Source organism: Lissotriton helveticus, chromosome 6, assembly GCF_964261635.1.
Source record: "Lissotriton helveticus chromosome 6, aLisHel1.1, whole genome shotgun sequence".
In the NCBI taxonomy this organism is placed as follows: domain Eukaryota; kingdom Metazoa; phylum Chordata; class Amphibia; order Caudata; family Salamandridae; genus Lissotriton; species Lissotriton helveticus.
In genome coordinates, this window is record NC_136067.1 from 1,489,909,206 (window position 1) to 1,489,929,284 (window position 20,079).

Genomic DNA, 20,079 nt, shown 5'->3' on the forward strand with positions numbered 1-20,079 from the left:
GGGGCCTGAGTGTATTACGCATTATTCCATTTCTGAAGAACGGAGTACCTGACTGTCATATTACACATTGCATCATTTCTGTATAACGAACTACCTGATTGTCGTATGACGCATTGCATTGTTTCTGAATAACGATCTACCTGATTAGCATATTGCGCATTGCATTTCTCCTGCATAACGATTTACCTGATTAGTGTATACGTATTGCCTTATTTTTGCAGAACAACATATCTGGTGGTTGCATTATGCATTGCATTATTTGATCTTACAAAGTGCCTGATTGTTGCGTTACGCATTGCATTCTTTTCATCGCAGAAGTGTCTGATTGCTACATTACACATTATAGTATTTTTACATTGCAAAAGTACCTGATTCTAGCATTACGAACTGTATGACATGTGGTTAGGAGTGCAAGAGAATGTTTAGAAATGCTCATTGACATCGCCAGAACTTACAAGGGCTGGCTGGCCTATCAATCGGCTAGGAGAAATATTACACAACCTCATATGTTGGTTTAATATTGTGTGGGTCGTATATCTTTTTACATAAAGTTTATACTTGTTTTATAAAACTCGTGTGGAGTCTATTTGTGGTGTCCTCATTGGATTATTGTGGTTGCGAATACTTTACACATTTGCCTTGAAGATAAGCTTGACTGCTCGTGCTAAGCTAGCGAGGGGGTTAGCGGGGCTATCTAAAAAGGTGACCTTCCTTTCCCTGACGTTGGAACACGGGTCCCTACTTGGCCTAAGGTACCTACCTCAGCCAACCAGGGATCCTGGGTCTATACCACTGGTATGCAGTCATAGTGTATTCAGCAATCAACTGACTTTCCACACAGTTCTAGGGCTACTAATCTAGAACAGACTCTAATTAAGCTTGTAGTCAGGGAAGTGTTCAAAATATTGTGTGCTGGTAACCTTCTCAGTTAGGTGGTAACGTTTTATTCATTTAACGGTGGCTATACAATGTTGGTGCTTGAGTGCCGGAGGGCATTTTCAATTGCTTATGCATTTTCTAGGCCCAAAGGCTTGATTTTTATCCAGGTGAATGGAGATGTGTTAGTGGTGTTCATTGTGGGTGAGTTTTCTTGAGCTAACAAAATTGGGTGTCTGCCGAAGAGGTTAAATGCTTGCCATTCTTTTAATGCATTCAATATGGAATTATAGTTTGGCATATCACAGTGGAAAGTGCTTTCCTGAGCAGGGTGATAACAACTTATAAGTGCAGTATTGGACGTATTTGAGTTGTGCTGCTTAGTGTGCTCTATTAGAAGATTATGTGTGTTGTTTCTCAGTGGTTAGTGCTGATGCGTAATGAGTGGCAACCAACTTTAGGCAAGTCCTGGCTGCACTGGATATATTTTATATGTTCTAATATGTTCGGTTGGGTGTTGCGGATAAAGGAGAGGGCGGTGCATACAGAGTACAATATTTGTGTTACTTAGATGAGACCATTAGGTTACAATGAACCCTGAATGAAAAGATAAATAAGTTACCAGCACTCTGAAAGGCCTTTGGCACTAAAGTGGTCACAATGAAGACTGGTATAGGTGCATCTACAATGAAGTCTTGTGCTTGTTGTCTTGTAGAGTAGACGTATTGGTTACCACCTATCACTTGCCAATAATTACTGTTTGGTGGCAAGTGTTTGGCTTTTTTTTGCTATAGGCATATACATATGGCAAACCAAGCCAAGAGGCAGTGCAGAACTGTGTACTTTTACTCTAGTGTAATCACAGTGGGCCCAGTAGGCTAGATGGTGACATGATCAGTATCTATGGAATATTTTGTAGCCTGATGATAGTGCCTACTCTCATAAACGTACACCAAAAACACCTGATTAGAGCAGGATAGCAATTAAAGATAGCGATGTGAGTAGGATCTTTGCAAATTTTTCTAATTGCAGATGCCATCTACTACTCCCAGAGTAACTCAGAGAGCCCTTTGGGTTGACATCTAAAGCTCAACTCATGTTTTCAAATGATCCGTTATTGCTGCCATAGATGACATAGGCACTATCCTCTATTGTGGACAGACCACCACCCTCATCCTCCACGACCTCTCCGCTGCCTTTGACACCATCTGCCACCCCACACTTATCACCAGACCCAACACAGCAGTAATACAACAATCAGTTCTCATATGGATATCCTCCTTCCTCTCCGGAAGAACTCAACGAGCCAGGCTCACGGCATTCACATCAGAACCAAAGGACATCATCTGCAGAGTCCCACAGGGATCATCACTTAGCCCCACACTTTCAACATGTACATGACTTCTCTGGCTAACATCATCAGCTCGCAAGAAATCAACATCATCTTCTACGTTGACGACACCCAGCTCATCTTTTCCTTCTCAGATGACACTGTCACCACCAAGACAAACTTCAAACCATGCATAACTAACTGACCAATTGGATAGAAAAAACTGCCTCAAGCTCAACACTGACAATACTGAAGTGCTGAACTTCAGGAATAAGAGCACACCTTGGGACTCCGTCTGGTGGCTCATAGAGCTTCTACATCCTGCGCATGTTATGTGAAACTTCAAGTGGCCACCACTGGACACCAGGCATGCCGTCACACAGGCCCTAATCACAAGCAGATTGCACTATGTGAAACACACTATATGCTGGCATCCCAACACATCTTATTTATAGACTTCAAACCATACACAACACCAGTGTAAGACTCGTCAATCTACCTTACATTGCATTATATTACCTTACATTACATCCCTAGGTGGATAAACTTCAGTGAGGTAAGCCTTAGTTGAAAGGAAGCTAAATCCTTAGTCAAATGATCACTGAATATGCAAGGCTGAGACGTGAAGTGGTTGGTAAGTTTCTTCCTTGACTTTTCATGACAGAGCCGGCCTACAACACATAAACCATGCTAGCTGCAGTCCTCCGTATGAGCCATTCAAGATCACAGATACCTCTGTTAGTTCATGTGTAAATGGGGTAGAATGCACATCTTCCGTCCATTTCCTATCAGACATGTTTGCTCTGATTTTCAGTAAGGATGACGTTTTAGGGTGATAAAATACAAAACCTTTTAGCGAGAACAAGCAATGTTGTGAAGGAGATTTAATTGTATCCCATTGATTAGGATAGAACACCCTGACTAATTACTGCAATTGTGTGGTATCAACATGGTTAATCACCACACCTTCAAATTGGGAACATAATGAAGGGGAATCCCTGGCAGATGAACACTATTGTCTCTTGAGGAGCATGGATAGTACTTTCAGATCACACATGATCCTGCTCAGAGGTAGTAGGGGTCCTTGAAGTGCAGTCAGTCCAAGGGCCATTTGGTATTCAGGAAAGGATGGGTAGAAAAACAGCATGTTGAGGGCTTTGAACTGTCAAAGTTGAAAAGTGTTACATCAGAGATGCATTAATTTAAGCAGCTGTATATTATATTAAATCTTGTCGTAAAAAAAATATGTACGTTTTTTCTCATTGTTGTTTTCAAGTATTTTCGTGTCTTCAGAAGAAGGCAATATTTAGGCTTATTAAAACAAGATAAGTTGATTAACATTTTTTGGTTAATTTGCAAAAGGGGTCTGTGATTTCTTAGTTTGAAAAATGGTAAGGTCTCTTGGGTATAAGAGAAAAGCATGCTAAATGATGGCCATAACATGGATATTTTTTGCTGGATCCGAAAAACAGTATTTGGAACATATTTATTAACAGTATTAAACAAACGACATTTAGTGTTATGCAGTCAGTTAGTATGCACTGCAACAACTATTTTCCATGTGTAGGTGAATTGTGAATAGTAAGCCATTGAATAAAACTGGTGATTTTGAACTAGGAGAATTGAATGGTCTTAGACCTGACAGCCATAGAGTTGTCTTACCCCCAACTTTTTGCCTATCTATTCCACTTATCTGACCTTATATTTGCATGCTTTAGGACTCTTTGCACTTTACTACTGCTCTCTCCTCTAAATTTGGTAACACTGGTCCATCCCCAATTGGCATATTTAATTTACTTAGAAGTCCCCAGTAAAGTGGTACCCTCTGTACCCAGGGCCTGTAAATGAAATGCTACTAATGGGCCTGCAGCACTGAAGTAGCCCTTCAACCACGTCAAAGGCCTGCTATTGCGGAGCCTGTATATGCAGTTTTACACTGCTATGTCGACCAGGCAAAGTAAACCTTGCGCCAGGTCCAAACCAGGTAGATCCTGGACAACCCAGAGGGCAGGATGCAATGTATTTAAAAAGCAGAACATATACTTTTAAGTTTTAAATGTCCTGGCAGTAAAGAACTCCCAAAGTCATTTTTCACTACAGCACAGACTGGTTCTCCCATAGGATAGCATAAGGATTACCTTAGTACCTTTTATAAGTGTAATTTCCATTTGTTAGGAGCCAAACCCCCAGGTTTGGTGTCTCTGGGATCCTAATTTAAGATTCTAACTTATGGTAAAGTTGGATTTTAAATGACAATCAGGAAATGACACTTCTAGAAAGTTGGCATGTTCTTACTTTAGCTATTTGATGCCTGCTGCCTGTCTCTTATTAGTCTGTGGTGGGGGAAAGCTGGGCTTTGTGTGTTCCCCTGGAGAGCCAAACACAATGGGAGCTTAGAAGTGACTTGATGGGCCATCCTGGGATGATGGGAGGGAGGAGCTGGATCCAGCCTCACTTACACCTGAAAAGGATGTGTCCTGTTTCCACACAAAGGGCTGCATACCCCCTTGTACTGAGTCTGGAGCCAGGCCAGAAAGGGAGGACCTCTATGCACTTCACAGCCCTGTCTTTTAAGTCTCCCCCACTTCAAAGGCCCACTGGGTACAAGTACTGCACCTCTGACACCATGCATTGAGTACACTTCTGGACCTGTGAAGACTCTTTCCAGGAAGAACTGCTGTGCTGCTGAAGGGCTGCTGGACTGCTGCTTTGCTTGACTCCTGCCTTGCTGTGCTGCCCTGCTGCCTGCTGTCCCCCTACCTGGGTGAGAAGAACTGAACCTGCATTACTTGAAAGGAGATTGACTCCAAGGGCTAGCTGGATGGCCTCCTGAGCCGACGTTTCAGGGCCAGAAAAGACTTCCCACTTACCTGCTTTTGCACATGGCATATGCCAACTGTGATTTTACCCTGGCAAGTGGTGCCAACCCAGTCCTGGACCCTTGGAAGTGAGGCCTGAGGTGCTTGCTTCGGCAAAACCCATGCATCCTCTGTCAAACCAGCACATCAACCCCATTGAATGGACCAGAAGCGGTGCATCGCCCCTGTTGTGTGGATCGTAACCAGCACATCGCTCCTGTTGCATGACCAGAACCGGCATCTCACCTCTGCTGCGTGGATTGGCCATGACGAATCTACTTCGGAACCACCACTGCACAAGGTTTTGGCATCTCCTTCGACAGCATCCTCACAAACGTCGACGAATCTCTGCATCACAGCTCTTCGGAGCCAACGCATTGTCGCTGCTGCGAGGATCCGGACTGGTGTATCACCACCACTGAGTGAATTGACACCAAGACATCATTTCAGTCTGCATCTACGACGTTGATGCAGCCAGGATCAATATACTTTTGTTCAGCAGGCCTAACTAGGACCCTGTATCCGTTTCACGCTCCATCGCAATCCACCTGAACTTTTGACTTTGTCCCGGTTCAGTGCGACCAGATATCCCACGTATGCTCTGTTGGAAATGGCCCTTTTTGCAGGGTTATCCCCAAACATTTTGCTTCTTCCTCCTTTATTTTTCCTGACCTGTGGTTGTTGGCTATAGGACTCTGGGCAACTTTATCACTGCTGATCAGTGCTAAAGTGCATATGCTCTCTGTGAAAATTGTTATTGTGAATGGTTATCCATGATTGGCTTATTTGTTTTACCAATAGGTCCCTGGTAAAGTGCACTGAGTGTGCCAGGGCTGGTAATTCAAATTCTGCTAGTTGGCTTGCAGCACTGATTGTGCCACCCACTTGAGTAGCGTGGAAAAGAGGTCTCAGGCCTGCAACCCCAGTGCCTGTGCGCAGTTTGTTAACTGCCCTGTTGACCTAACCAGTGTACCCACTTGCCAGGCCTGACCCTTCCCTTTTCTTACACACTGGACATCCCTATGTTAGGCGCAAGGTACCCCCTGGGCAGGGTGCAGTGTATGTGAAAGGTGGGACATGTACTAGTGTGGGTAACATGTCCTGATAGTGAAATACTGCCAATTTCGTTTTTCACTATTGAAAGGCTATCTTGCCCATATGACTGCATGGGGAATGCTGTATAACGTGTTTACCTGCGCGCATGAGTTGACATATATAATTTAGTTATATCACTGATGAATTAGGAGGGACACTTGGGCTAAATGTTATTTACAACATTGTCGTATAAATGTAGCGTTTACTAAAATATGCTTTTAACATTATAGATACCCCCGAAGAAGGTCGTGTGGACCGAAATGCATTGGGTAGAATGGAATGTTCTGGAACAATGAAGTTTTAAGTTATTGCCTGCGAGTAAGCCCGGATAGGCACTCTCAGAGTATTAAGATGCATAAAAACATGAAAACTTTATGTCTTTGACGTGATGGTGAAAGAACGAATAAACTTTGGAACAAAACTTGGAATAAAATTTGGATGAATTCGGTGAAAATATGGAATACGTGTGGATATAATTTACATTTGTGTATACGGCTGTGCAACTCCTTCCTGGCACGGACATCCCGTGCCACTTACAGAGCTTATTAAGTCGGGTGCTTGTTTGGGACGGAGCATACTGGAGTGCTGCACGCCAAAACGGGAAAACACAGTAAAGGAAACATTACGTTTGTTAAGACGAAAGCATAAGGGTATGCTTCAGGTCTATCTACAGTGCAGTTTATGAATCTTGTCACTAATCCTGCTAGAGCACCCCGCTGAATATCGGATACAGATTAAAATTGTCACAACTAAATATTCACGTCAAAGACTCTTTCTCAGAATATGAAGGAGCAACATTTTCGGAGATGGCTGCAATGGACTATGGTTTCAAGTGGACATTTATAGCACTGATTCGTATTTCGTTACACACTTGTCTTATTTTGCAATCTTGGTAATTTGTTGATGATCTAAGTGGCGACTCATACTGTTTATTTTGATGTTTATTTTTTAAGTTTATAAATGAACATGGGGAGTGGGGTGACTGACAGTTTTGGATACCTTGAGCGTTTAGAGAGATTGAGGGGGAAGGTTCACTTTAAGAAACACAAGGCACACGCACCACGTGATGTAGATTTGAACTCAGGTGGGTGGATAAGGTTATAAACAGCCACGCAGAGAGGAGAATAATTTAGCACGCAGTCGAAGGGTGATGAGGAAAGAAAGGTGGTTGAACATTCAGAACGTTTTTTAGCAGGTTTGCGTAGGGATTGACAGCTCGTTTAGAAAGGTAGACGTGGGTTGTACTTCTGTTGATTGTTTACTTTTGTTTTCTTGAATTGGTTTCGAGCGCGAGGTTCACCGGGAGGGCACATCAAGATTATGTGTAATACGAACTGGGGCAGTTCCTACGGGCTGTTTAAAGACTGCAGGACTGGGTAGTGTACAGCGCGCGCATGAGTTGACATATATAATTTAGTTATATCACTGATGAATTAGGAGGGACACTTGGGCTAAATGTTAGTTGCAACATTGTCGTATAAATGTAGCGTTTACTAAAATATGCTTTTAACATTATAGATACCCCCGAAGAAGGTCGAGTGGACCGAAATGCATTGAGTAGAATGGAATGTTTGGAACAATGACATTTTAAGTTATTGCCTGCGAGTAAGCCCGGATAGGCACTCTCAGAGTATTAAGATGCATAAAAACATGAAAACTTTATGTCTTTGACGTGATGGTGAAAGAACGAGTAAACTTTGGAACAAAACTTGGAATAAAATTTGGATGAATTCGATGAAAATATGGAATGCGTGTGGATATCATTTACATTTGTGTATACGGCTCTGCAACTCCTTCCTGGCACGGACATCCCGTGCCACTTACAGAGCCTACCTGCATATCTTCCCATAGGAGCAAGATAGAAATTTGGAATCTGGTATCCCTGAACTTAGAATTTAATAACACATCTTTTAGGAGGGATGGTTTTAAAATTCTGTGTTTGAAAATAGCACTTTTAGAAACTGGCTATTTTTTATTTTTTTATTTTTTTTTGTCCTCATTAGCCAAATAGTCGATCCAGGGGTGCTCCAGCCACAAGACCCAATCGCCGCTGTAGCACCAAGAGACCAATAAATGATCTCCCAGTGCCCAGAAAGGCAGACTAGATATCTCCGGCAGAAAGAGAAACCCTGCACGAACAATCTCCATTCGGGCCAAATTGGCGAGTAGTCCGATAGCAGTATGGCTTGGGGTGCCTCCCTTTGGACAAGGAGATTTTAGGCCTAATCATCGGACCCGGGGGGAAAAAAATAAAAAATAAAACCCGGGTTGACTAATTATACCTTCTCCACTCAATCAAAAGGTCCCAAAATCTCATGGAGCGGGGACTACATGTTCTAGTTAGATCGACCTTTGATGTTGCGAACAGTGAAGACAACCACTCTGCATGTGTCGGAGAGTTTACATTGACCCAGTTCTTACAAATTTCTATTCTTGCTAATAGAATAGCGTAAAATAAGAATTCTCTTTCTAATCCCTTGATATTCTTGTTTAGGCCAAAAATGATTAAAGACCATGTCCACGGGATAGGGGTTCTAAGGATGGATTCGAGTGATATCCTGATTTCTTGCCAATAAGCAACTATATTCGGGCACTCCCAAAACATGTGTAAATCTGAGGCTGCTGGTAAAGAGCATTTACTACAATATTTCCTGGGTTGAAATTTCGAGAGTCTCTTGGGAGAGTAGTATGCCCGATGTAGCGTGTAGAGATGATTGCGCCTCAGCCATGCTGGCTTGATGATTATGTACAGGAGGGTGAAAGATTCCTCCCAAATGTCCTCCATATGCGGTTCTCCCTCTCCTCCCCAAAGTTTTTCCGGGAGATTGGGGTCACCCGCTCCATCCTCTATGATATTCCAATAAAAGAGTGCGACTTCTTTTCTTCCCACGGGTATCTCCACTAAGTTGTTTTCTAAGGGACTGTGTTCACCCATCATTACTTTTTTCTTTGTTTGAGTTCGAAGCCAGCTAGCCAGTTGTATATATACTAGCCAGGAGAGTGGTGATGTTACCCTGAGCTTGAATGGTTCCCCTTTCATAAGGGAACGCTCTGCCACTAGTTCCCCCCACCGTGTCATACCCGCGTCCAATAGGACCCTTTTAACTGTATTGGAGTGTTGTAGTGAGAGCCCAGGTAATTCCCAAATCCGTGCGTGGTTAGACAGATATCCTATCCCAGCCTTGGATTTGATTTGGGACCATTCTTTTATGGTGCCCAGTAATGACTTTAGTCTGACTTTTTTTTAAAACTTCTGGTGGCCGAACTTAAATAAGAAGCCATTCAATGGAAGGTCAGAACCCAATAGCATTGCCTTAAACATATTTCCATTTGCAATGTCCAAGGGGATCTTAAGTAGCATCCTGGAATGCGTCAAATGAAAAGCCCAGGCGTAGCATTCCAGGTCTGGCAAGGCGAGCCCCCCTTTTCTCTTTTTCTTCTTAGTTTCTTCCACGCCAATCTGCTAGATTTTTGGCCCCAAATAAATGAGTTAATATTTTGTTGACATTTTGCAAGTTTTTTAGTGTCGAAAGTTAGTGGAATAGTATTAAAAATGAATGTATATTTGGGGAGAATACTCATTTTTATCAAACTAGTTCTCCCGAAGATGGTAAGCGGGAGAAAGGACCAAGATTTCATCAAAGTTTGGGATTCACGGGAAATCCGGGCCAGGTTATTTTGAGCCAACAGATCCAGGTCTTTGGTTATTGTTATTTCCAGGTACCTCATTGAGGATTTTACCGGGAGTTGGAAATTAGAGATATTCCAGACCATTATTTCCGTCTTCCCGGCATTTATTTCATATCCCGAGAATCTCCCAAATTCCTCCGCCTTCTTTATAACCGTAGGAAATGCCAGAGCGGGGTCAGTTGTGTAGATAAGTATATCGTCGGCATATAATCCGACCTTCTTCTCCCAACCGGAAAAAGTGAAATGTGGTATATTGATATCCTCCCTTATGGACTGCGCAAATGGCTCTACGTACAAATTAAAAAGGAGGGGAGATAGGGGACACCCCTGCCTTGTTCCTCTACTGATTTTAAAGGGAGTTGATCGCATGCCATTTACTAAAAGGCAGGCTCTGGGGTTGTTATATAATAGACCAATGGCTCTGCGAAATTTGGGACCAAGATGGAATTTGTCCATTGTTGTATTTAAGTATGCCCAGTTCACCCTATCAAACGCTTTTGTGGCGTCAAGTGTCATGGTTGCCAGGGGTAAACAGAAAGTTGAGGCAATGTCAGCGGCTCCCACTAAATCATATGTTAAATCAGCCAGTTGCCAGCCTCTAATAAACCCCTTTTGATCGGGGTGGATAATTGATCCAATCTCGCTTCCCAATCGTGCAGCCAAAATTGACGCGAAGATTTTATAATCGTTATTGAGAAGCGAGATTGGACGATATGATCCACACTCAACTGGATCTTTGCCAGTTTTTAGTATTAGAGCTATGTTTGCTTCCCCCCAGGAACTTGGTGGTGTCTCGCCTCTGATTAATAAATTATTAAATAGGATCGTAAGAACCGGGGTGAGAGTAGAGTTAAGTACCCTGAATAGTTCTCCTGGGAGACCATCCGGTCCCGCGGCCTTGCCCTGTTTTAGTTGTTTGATAGTATTTTCAACTTCTGTTTCCGTTATTTCTTTATCTAGATTTTCTCTTTGGGACCTGCTCAGCTTTGGGAGAGTTATCTTATCCAGCCATTCAGAGCTTTCGTCAAGATTGGTGTTAATCTCTTCTGTATAGATGTCCTGAAAGAAATCGCTAAAAGCTTCCCCGATTTCAATATCCGTTGTCCTGTTGGCAGTTTCCCCAGCCACTCTCACTTCTTTGATAAAATTTCTAGACTGGTCAGCTTTTATTTTCCAGGCTAGCAATTTTCCAGCAGATTCGCCGTATTCAAAGTGCGAGAGTTTGCTAGCCTGCCATCTTTTGTTCAGTCTTTCTTGCAATAAGGCATCTAATTTACCTTTTAATTCTCTTTTCTCCGCTTGGTTGTCTGAGGGAACTTGATCTATCGACTCCAAATGAGTCAGGTCTTGCTCTATTATTAAAATCGCCTCTCTGTACTTCTTTTTCCTATAGGAGGCCCTATTAGTGATGTAGCCCCTTATATAGGCTTTCCAGGCCTCCCAAACATTTACCATTGAGGCAGAGCCAATATTCCGCTCTAAAAAGGAGGCGGTTTCATGCATCAGATGGTCTTTCTCCTCTTCCTCTAATAGTATTGTTCGATCAAAAGACCATGATGCATGAACAGATACCTGCTCTAATTTTAGCGAAAAGAGAATAGCAGAGTGGTCTGATAAGTGCAGGGGCAGATATGTTAAATGTTTTATCTGATCTTTAAGAGAAAGGCTGAATAAGGCATAATCAATTCGTGATTTGTGCTTGTATTTATAGTTATGAAAGGAAACTCCCATGGTATTCCCAGCTCTTTGTCTCCAAAGATCGTTTAACCCAAGGTTTAACATACAGCTCAGGAGCGTATCCCTCATATTACTATGGACTACGGCTCTGGAGGTGGGAGATTTATCTAGTTTTGGATCTAACACTAAGTTGAAATCTCCCATCCATATTATGGGGTCTGAACAAGTAATCAGGTGGTTCTGTAGAATGTTTAAGTAAGAGGGATCGTCCTGATTAGGTCCATATTAGCTGACGATAGTGAAACACCTTGAGTACAATTGGACATTGGCTATGAGCCATCTGCCACTCGCATCTGTTTTCCAGTCCGTGATCTGGGCGCTAGCTCCTTTCTTAAAAATGATGGTGGTCCCGCGAATGCTGGCGTTATGGTCCGTACTTACAAATTTATCAACCCATTAAGATTTTTTAAGTATATCCGTAATCTCCTGTTTGTTTAGGTGTGTCTCCTGAATCGCCATGATCTGCGCGGGTGAATCTCTAAGATACTGTAAAATTGTATTTCTTCTCGCCCTTACTCGCAGACCATTGACGTTCCAGGATAAAAATTTGATATCTGTCATCTATTTTATCGCTTTATCATCATTTTATCATCCCACAACTCTAGTGCTTTGTTACCGGTTATCTGCCTACCATTTCCTGTATTGACCAAACAATAATTGTGAAACACCTTTGGATCCATATTTTTTGAGATTGTGGGATTCAGCTTATGAGGACTTTTATTTTTTGCCTTCCCATTCCCACCCCTGGAACCCCCCCCCAACTTACTCTGGCTGGATGTCTTGCCAGATTGTCGTCCCTGACGTGTTCCTGTCTGCTGCCCACATTTTCACTTTTATCGGTCCATATGCCTAGTGTTTTATAAGCAATGACAAACGGTGGGAATATACTTTTATTCTATTATCTATTATCTATGTTATGTTATGTTGTTGCTACTAATGACCCTTGAATATCAAAGGTGTTATTAGGCGTGAAACATAGGTAAGATTGATGTAGCTCTGGACTTCTTATCAAGATTAAATTACATTTTCGGGGGGTGGAGATCTGTAGTGGAAAAAAAAATGTTGGTTTTTTTCACCCCCCCCCCTTCCTTTTCTCTCCCTTTTTTTTTTTTCCTTGTTTGAGAAAAGTTTTTTTTTTTTTAATTCATGTGTACATATTTTTTCCCCCCCAAATGCTCAGTATTTACTCCCCCCATTTTTTTTTCTTTTTACTGCTTTGATGTTTAATTCTTTCCCCATATTTTTTTTTTTAGATTTTTTTTTTTCTTTAGATTTTGTTTCATGTTTCATACCCTACTTTTTTTATGCTCCTATATTTTCCCTTTGTTATTTGCTAGCTTTTACGAGTGACCAGGAGGGTTTGCGTGTTCACTGATAGTAATTAATAGCTCGTCAGCTACGAAAGGAGACTTGATGTTATACATTTTGTTGTTATACATTATCCTTAGAAAGGCATGGAATCGCATCTGGACAGTGGCCCCCAAACTCCTAAACTTCTCCATCCGCTGGCCTAATTCCCATTGCCTATCTAACGTTGTTTTGGATAGGTCAGATCTAACTTCGAAAGGGAAGTCTGAGGCTTTCAGGGTCTTAACTTTCAGTGCTAGGTTCAGTATCTTCTCTTTCAATGAGTATGTTAGAAAGTTCACCAGGATCTTTCTTGGTTTGACTCTGCTTGGGTTGAGACAGAAGGGATCCCGATGTACCCTCTGAATATCGGATTCTATTTCAGACATAGATTCTTCCAGATTAAGGGAGTCTTTAAGTATGGTTGCCACAAAGTTTTTTAACTCGCCCCCCCTCTTTCCCCTCCGGGATTTTTAGCAGCCTCAAGTTGTTTCTTCTTGAAAAATGTTCAAGAGACTCAACCCTTTCTTTAACAGCCTCACCCTCTCGTCGTAGAGTCTGAATCTTAGTTTCAGCATTTTCCAGTTTTGCTTTGAGTTCACCGACAGAGTCTTCTAGACAACCAGTTCTCAGAGAAAGTCCGTCTACTTTAGTCCCCAGACTCTCACACATTGTGCGGATCTCTGACTGGATTTGCCTCGATTCCTCGAAGGATGTTTTTGACTCCTCGAATCCACTTCTGATCTCCTTCCTCATATTGAGAAGTATGGCTTGAAGGGTGTCATCACTCTCAAATTCTTCGATTCCCCCTGCACCTTGTTCTGGTTCTTTAACCGTCATTTCTGTCTCTACTGAGTTAGTGGCTTGGTGGTCTATAAGGGGCAATATATTGGTAGACTGCTCTGCGGGATCACCCATCATTATGCCACCCGCCGGCACTTCAGCCCCCGTTGCCTCCACTGCTGTTTCCCCAGTGCTACTAGGTAAGGTTGTGGAATCGAAAGCTTCAGCTGACGTGGATGCGTTTTGTGTGTTATCCCGTCCTTGGGGTTCTTGATTAATGTTGAGAACCTGGGGCAGGACCTTGAAATAGGACTTGAGTGAAGGTGTAATCCGGGAGACTTTACTAGTTTTTTTTTTAGAGTTGCCCTTGTTCTGGCTCGCCTTATGGGGTAATTCCTTCAGGCCGGTGTACAGCAACTGATGCCTCTTACCCCTCCTCGGCGCCCTTTGGGCTAAAGGCTGTGTTGAGTCAAATATTGCCTCTGACTCTGGCTCTGATTCTGAGACAGGCTGTTCCCCCGAACTTCTTTCAGGTTCTTGCACCTGGCCTTTATCCCTAGGTCTTGTAGAAACTCCTAAGTCCTTGTCTTTATTGCTCCCTTTTCCTTTCCCCTTAGCCTTCCGTTTCCCCAGGGCTCCAGCAGTCTTTATACCTGGGGTCTCACTGTTTACCTGGGTGGGGGCTTGTGGATATGCCTTGAAGCTAAAGACTGTGGATGTAAGGGCTGGATTCTGCCAGGAGCTACAGTCTTGTTTATCTAAGGGGCCACGATCGTCAGTAGGCTGGATTACCCCCCTCAGCAAATTCCCTCCCTGCCGGTCCCCCTTACCGCACCACGTATTTGCAGCCACTCTTTTTGCAGAAGCGCCGTGTGTAACTGCCCTTCGACTTCTTCGCAGCTCCACGGCTGCGTCTCCCCATCGGTAGGGCGCAGGAAGGAGAGCCCGCCCCCAACACATCGGCAGCTCTGGCCGCAATCGTATCCACAGCAGTCGGGCGGTCTGATGCTCCGAAGTGCCTCGGCGTCACTGAGCCATTAATCCCGCAGCTGCTTGGCTCTGCACAGCCCAGCCCGCTCACCACACCGCTTCCAGCCCGCCCAGCCTCGCAAGTGAGCTCGCAGGTATGCTTCCGATGCCTGACTTGCCGTCTCCCACCAACGGAGAAAACCAACACCTAAACGAACAGCCGGGGCATCTTGACAGGAGACTCCGTCGTAGACGAGCGCACCGCGTTAGCAAGCGGCCGCCATGTTTTACAAAACTGGCTATTTTCTTGTCAACCTTTCTGTGTGCCTCTGTCTGGTTGTGGATTGACTGTCTGGTTTGAGAGTGACAGGAGCTGGGGTGGCTCCAGGAGTATGGGTGAGTCAGCACTAGGCTGAATAGACCTATCTGCATTTGGAGTAGTGGAATGAGTAGCACCTGGGCCTGAATAGGGTTGTGCCTGCCTTCCACAATGCTGGCTCAACCTCCTGCGGTGTGTCTGATGGCCCGGGCCCCCAATCACAAAGGAAGAAGTTGTGCACTGGCAGAGTGCACCCAGAACTGAACCCCTCACACATAGAGAACAAATACTTTTGGGGTATAAATATGAGAGCTGAAACCCCTGAAAGTTAGACTACTTCATGATCAAGAGTAATCCCTGCCAAATAATATCCGCTGAAGAGACTGAGGAGGAGTACGGCCCTTGCTGTGTGTCTGGGGTTGGCCTGCAGTTTACTGTTTCTACTGAGGAGAGGACCAAGGGACTTTGCTATGTACTGTGTCCCCTGCTTGAAGATTGATTTTGCTGTGTGCTGTGTCCATCTGAAGAAATTCTCCAAGGGCCTGAGAAGAGCCGGCCTCCTGTTTCTGAAGTCACAGGCACAAAAGGACTCCACCCCAAGCTTCCCTGAACTCCCTTGCTGGGAGTTCCAGTCTGCCAGGAGGGCCTGCAACTGTGTGTGAAGCCTTTTTGCTGTGGGGAGAGGAAAGCGTGACGCAACGAGGGAAAAGCGTGACGCTGCTGCAGCAGACGCTGTCACATCATCGAGGAAGCGTGTCGCCGCTGCCGCTGTTCACCGTCGCATCACCGGAGAAGCGTGCCACAGGGCCGTCGCATCGCTGAAGAAGCGCACCACCGCTGATCGCCGCCACAACACCGGAGGAACGAGTCGCTGTCATCGAGGGTGTCGTGGCATCACCGAAGAAGCATGTCACAGGGCCTGTCACGACTCAGAAAACCACCGGGTTCACCGCACGACTGTCGGGCGTGCACGCTTCACCTCCACGTTGTCGCATCCCAACAGAGAGGCCATTTTGTCGCATTGCACAGGATTGTCGCAATGCATCGAGGCGCCATCTTGTCACATCAGAACCGGAGCGCAGGAAGAATCGATGCATCGCCTTCCCTGTGCCCCTTTTGTTTGTTTTGCGTTACGCATCCCAGGTACTTTGAGATTAAAGTGTTGCATTTATCATCTATAAGTTTATTCTTGCAACAACCTTTTTAAAGACATTCTACTAAGTAACTGTATGTTGGATTTTTGTCATTCTGGTCTTGTTTAAGTTTAGATAAAGATATTTTATCTTTCTAAACTGGTGTGGTGTCCATTTGTGGTGTTTTCATTGTGTTACTCTGAGTGTTGGTACAAATACTTTACACATTGCCTTTGGGATAAGCCTGTCTGCTCGTGCCAAGCTACCAAGGGGGTGAGCAGGGGTTATCTAAAGTGTGTATCCCCCTTAAACTGTCTAGAAGCAAGGGTCCCTATTTGGACAAAGGTACTTATATCTGTCAACTAGAGACCCCAGTTCTAACACACCCATATTGCTTCTAAGTGCTATTTTTACAATTTATTCTTTAAAAATTCATAACTCAAATTCAACTTTTTTGAATTTTTGCCATTTGGTCTTGTTTTATTTTTTACAATAAATTCAATTTTTCTAACCTGTTGTGTAATCTTTTGTGTGGATTTTTCACAGTTTTACTATTTGAAGTGCTGCACTAATACTTTACACATTGCCTCTAACTTAAGCCTGACTGCTCTGTGCCAAGCTACCATAGGGTGAGCACAGGTTAATTTAGGGAATGTCCCTGACTAGGATTGTGGTTGCTGTTTGACTAGGGCTCTTAACCACGTTAACCTACAACCCAATGTTTAACAAATGGTCTCTTATTGCATCGTACTGGTTCTTATAATTTGCTACATGCTCACATTAAAATGAAGCACAAATATTCAAGTGATGGGTGGAGGCAACCATGTTAAAGTGAAAAAGAATTGCCACTTTTCGTGACGTAAGGGAAAGTTTGTTGAAGCAAATGGGATTTAAAATTTTTCCTAACTCTTAAAAATTCTTTTACTACTTTTAATAAGCCTGATCAGCGTAATTATGCCACTTACTGTGTCTTGTTTTCTTTTTACTACGCCTAATGCCTGCATCACAATTCCGTCAATGTACATCTGTAGTAAAACACTACAAAAGACATAACATTTTTAAGGATAGTCTGTTTTCTCTTTAAAATTCTAAAGACCATAAAATGATTCTTATTATTGTAAGATTTGTAATGAGAATGACTGCCCCAGCAACGGGGCGTCCCAGCGCAACCAAAGACCTGAGACTGTAAAAGTTGGAGAGGGGTTATGCCGGGAAGAGCCAGGTCTTTATGGCTTTGCAAAAGGCAAGATGATTCCGGAAACCTCTGATGGAGGCTGGGAGCGAGTTCCATAGTCTGGTCACGAGAGTTCTAAAAGAGCGGCCTCCAGCTCTGACTCTTAGGACTCGGGGAATACAAGCCAGCCCTTGGTCAGCTGAGCATAAAGTACACAGAGGAACGTAAAAAGCTAGCAGATCCGGCAGCCCCCGTGGTGGTTGCGAGTCAGAATTCTGTGAGCAACACATAGTGTTTTCAACTGGATTCTTTTTTTCAACTGGCAGCCAGTGTAATTTAGGTAGAAATTTAGACACTGAGCAAGATTTCAGGAGCGCCAGGAGTATGCGGGCTGCTGCGTTCTGTATTCCCTGTATACGCCGGATACTGGACTTATTGGCGCCTAAATTGAGAGAGTTGCCATAGTCTAATCTAGATAAAATTGTAGCCTGAACAATGGTCTGACGAATTTTCGTATCAAAAAAGCCAAGTAGAGGTTTTAATCCTCGCAAGAGTCCAAAACAGGTCCCAGCTACAGATTTAGATTGAATATCGAAGGAGAGACCACTGTCAAGCCAAACACCGATGTACACTAATGATAACAGGTGTATTTTATGGAGCGCAGGGTAAAAGAACCAACAGCTGTTATTAGAGAAAACTATGTTGGTTAAGAACTCCTTCAGGCAGTGCAAAAGTACGAGAAATGTGTTCCTTTTCAATGGTATAACTACAATGATAAGCTAGGTCGAGATATCACATTGATTAAGGGTGATGGACAGTAGCATAAGCAGTGAAAATGTAAATTGCAAAGTACCAAAATGAGTTTTGTTCTGCAAAAGGGAAAAGGGACTATGCCTCACAGTCTAGTAGCAGTACCAGTAATGGCTAGTGTTGTCGAAGAGTGGTGAGGCGGGAGGGTAGGGTTCGAGGGGATGATGAACAACAAATGACGTAAGAAAAAATTAAATTAAAAACAATGAGTTACCTGAAGCCAGCAACATTATGCTCTTCTGCTCCTCTCCTCTGCAGGCACAGGCTCCCAGACTCCACTGCGGCCAATCCTGATGCTGCTCTCAGGCTGCTAGAAGCAGTGTCAGGATTGGCCTGGGCGCTCTGAATCTGTGCTCCCAGTGAGACTGGGAGGCTGTGCCGCGGCTGAGCAGGACTCTGCATGACCTACCTCAGCTGAAAACGAACACTGTTTCATTGAAAAGCTCTCATTCCTTTGGTCCTGGGTTGCCTACAAGGCTTTGCTTTCACAAATATTCGCATTACGAAGTAGGTGTAAGCTACAGTCTGTATGCTATAAACATTAAGTAACGCAGTGGATCATGTCCAGATCTCAGCCTTAGTCAGAGCTTACCTTTAGCTATCGTCGGCATTTGGAAAGGAATGCTGATGACGCCTACCAAATCTTCTAATGGTATCAAAGAGCGTAGAATGGATCTTATCCGAATAGCTTCACCTTTACCCGCATGGATTAGCTAGAGAAGAAAGATCAAACACACCTCTGAAAGACAGTTCTAATCTATTCATTTTACAGTTAAATGCAAACATTTTAAGGGTGGGCACAAAATGAACAAGGAAGATTTAAAATGTTTTCAAATCGTGGAATAGTACTTTCTTAAGTATTCGGCACATGTCCTGCTTCTTCAGTGATGCAGGACCTCTGGAGAAAAAAAAAATCCGTGAGATATTATTATAGCCTGCAATACAGAAAGATACACTGGGTCTGATTTATGCAAGTTAAAAAAGAGTTTGGAATGTCCTCCGATCAAGTTATGCCTTTAGAGCAAATATTTGAATTGTTTTACTCCACAAAGAATTTCTAGAGGACTTCTCAGAATCTGCGAGTATCACAGATTCACTGATGGAATCACAAATCTAGTAATTTCTGCACAAGGAAATTAACAGGTGCACATGCTCATAAACAAAAATGTTACGCAAATGAGAGCGGGTGCTCGAAAAGGTTTTACTTATCTATTCAAATGCAACATACATTTCCTTTACCTCATTATTAATTTTGGGGGTGTTCCCTCTTCATTCCGTCCTGAAAACACATTCAGGAATGCCCATAACAGGAGTATTTGAAGGGTGGTATATGACCTGCAAACTGTTGGCGTATACCCAAAACCCTGTAAGTTATTTGGTGTTTCCCACCTTTTAAAATTAGGCTATCTCAGAACTGTTCATAAACCTGACGCTAATAGTAGAGTAGAGTCAATGAAATCCCATCTGGCACATGACATTTTGTGTGAGGAATACTATTTACGAGGGCAACATCCAACATTCTATCAGGAATGGGATTATTCACTTTATGGACCCAATTCAGAAAGGTCAACTCAGACTTTGGTCTTAACTTAGACCAACATTTCTACGTTCGTTTATGAATTTGGGAATTTTTTACGAGTACGTCCGCACTTGGGGAGGATGCCAATGCGCCGAGTGCACATGTAAAGATACTACTCGTTAATGCCTTGAACGTTGAATCATAAGTCTATCAGCAGATGGGGAGAATAGACTCGAGTCTTCTCTTGGTATGAAAAACTTTACAGAGGTTAGTTATTTTGGACAAAGGCGAGCTGAACAGAAACATGCCAGTGCTTGCTGTTTCATGACTAACATCACCCAGCTCACTAGACATGTGGAACAAACAAGAATATGGGACTGGAAACTGAAAGTAGACGGAGAGAAGAAGACTGGTGACTATGGCATGTCTTTGGCCTCAG

At 43.4% G+C, this 20,079-nt stretch overlaps 1 protein-coding gene across 1 annotated transcript in view; it reads right to left on the reverse strand.

Moving 5' to 3' along the window:
* The window catches only part of RYR2 (ryanodine receptor 2), a 3,071,198-nt gene that overhangs the window by 1,665,542 nt on the left and 1,385,577 nt on the right, over positions 1 to 20,079 (reverse strand). Inside the window, exon 44 of the mRNA XM_078648003.1 lies at positions 18,714 to 18,834. Coding sequence (XP_078504129.1) covers positions 18,714 to 18,834 — 121 coding nt within the window. The remainder of the gene's footprint in view (positions 1 to 18,713; positions 18,835 to 20,079) is intronic.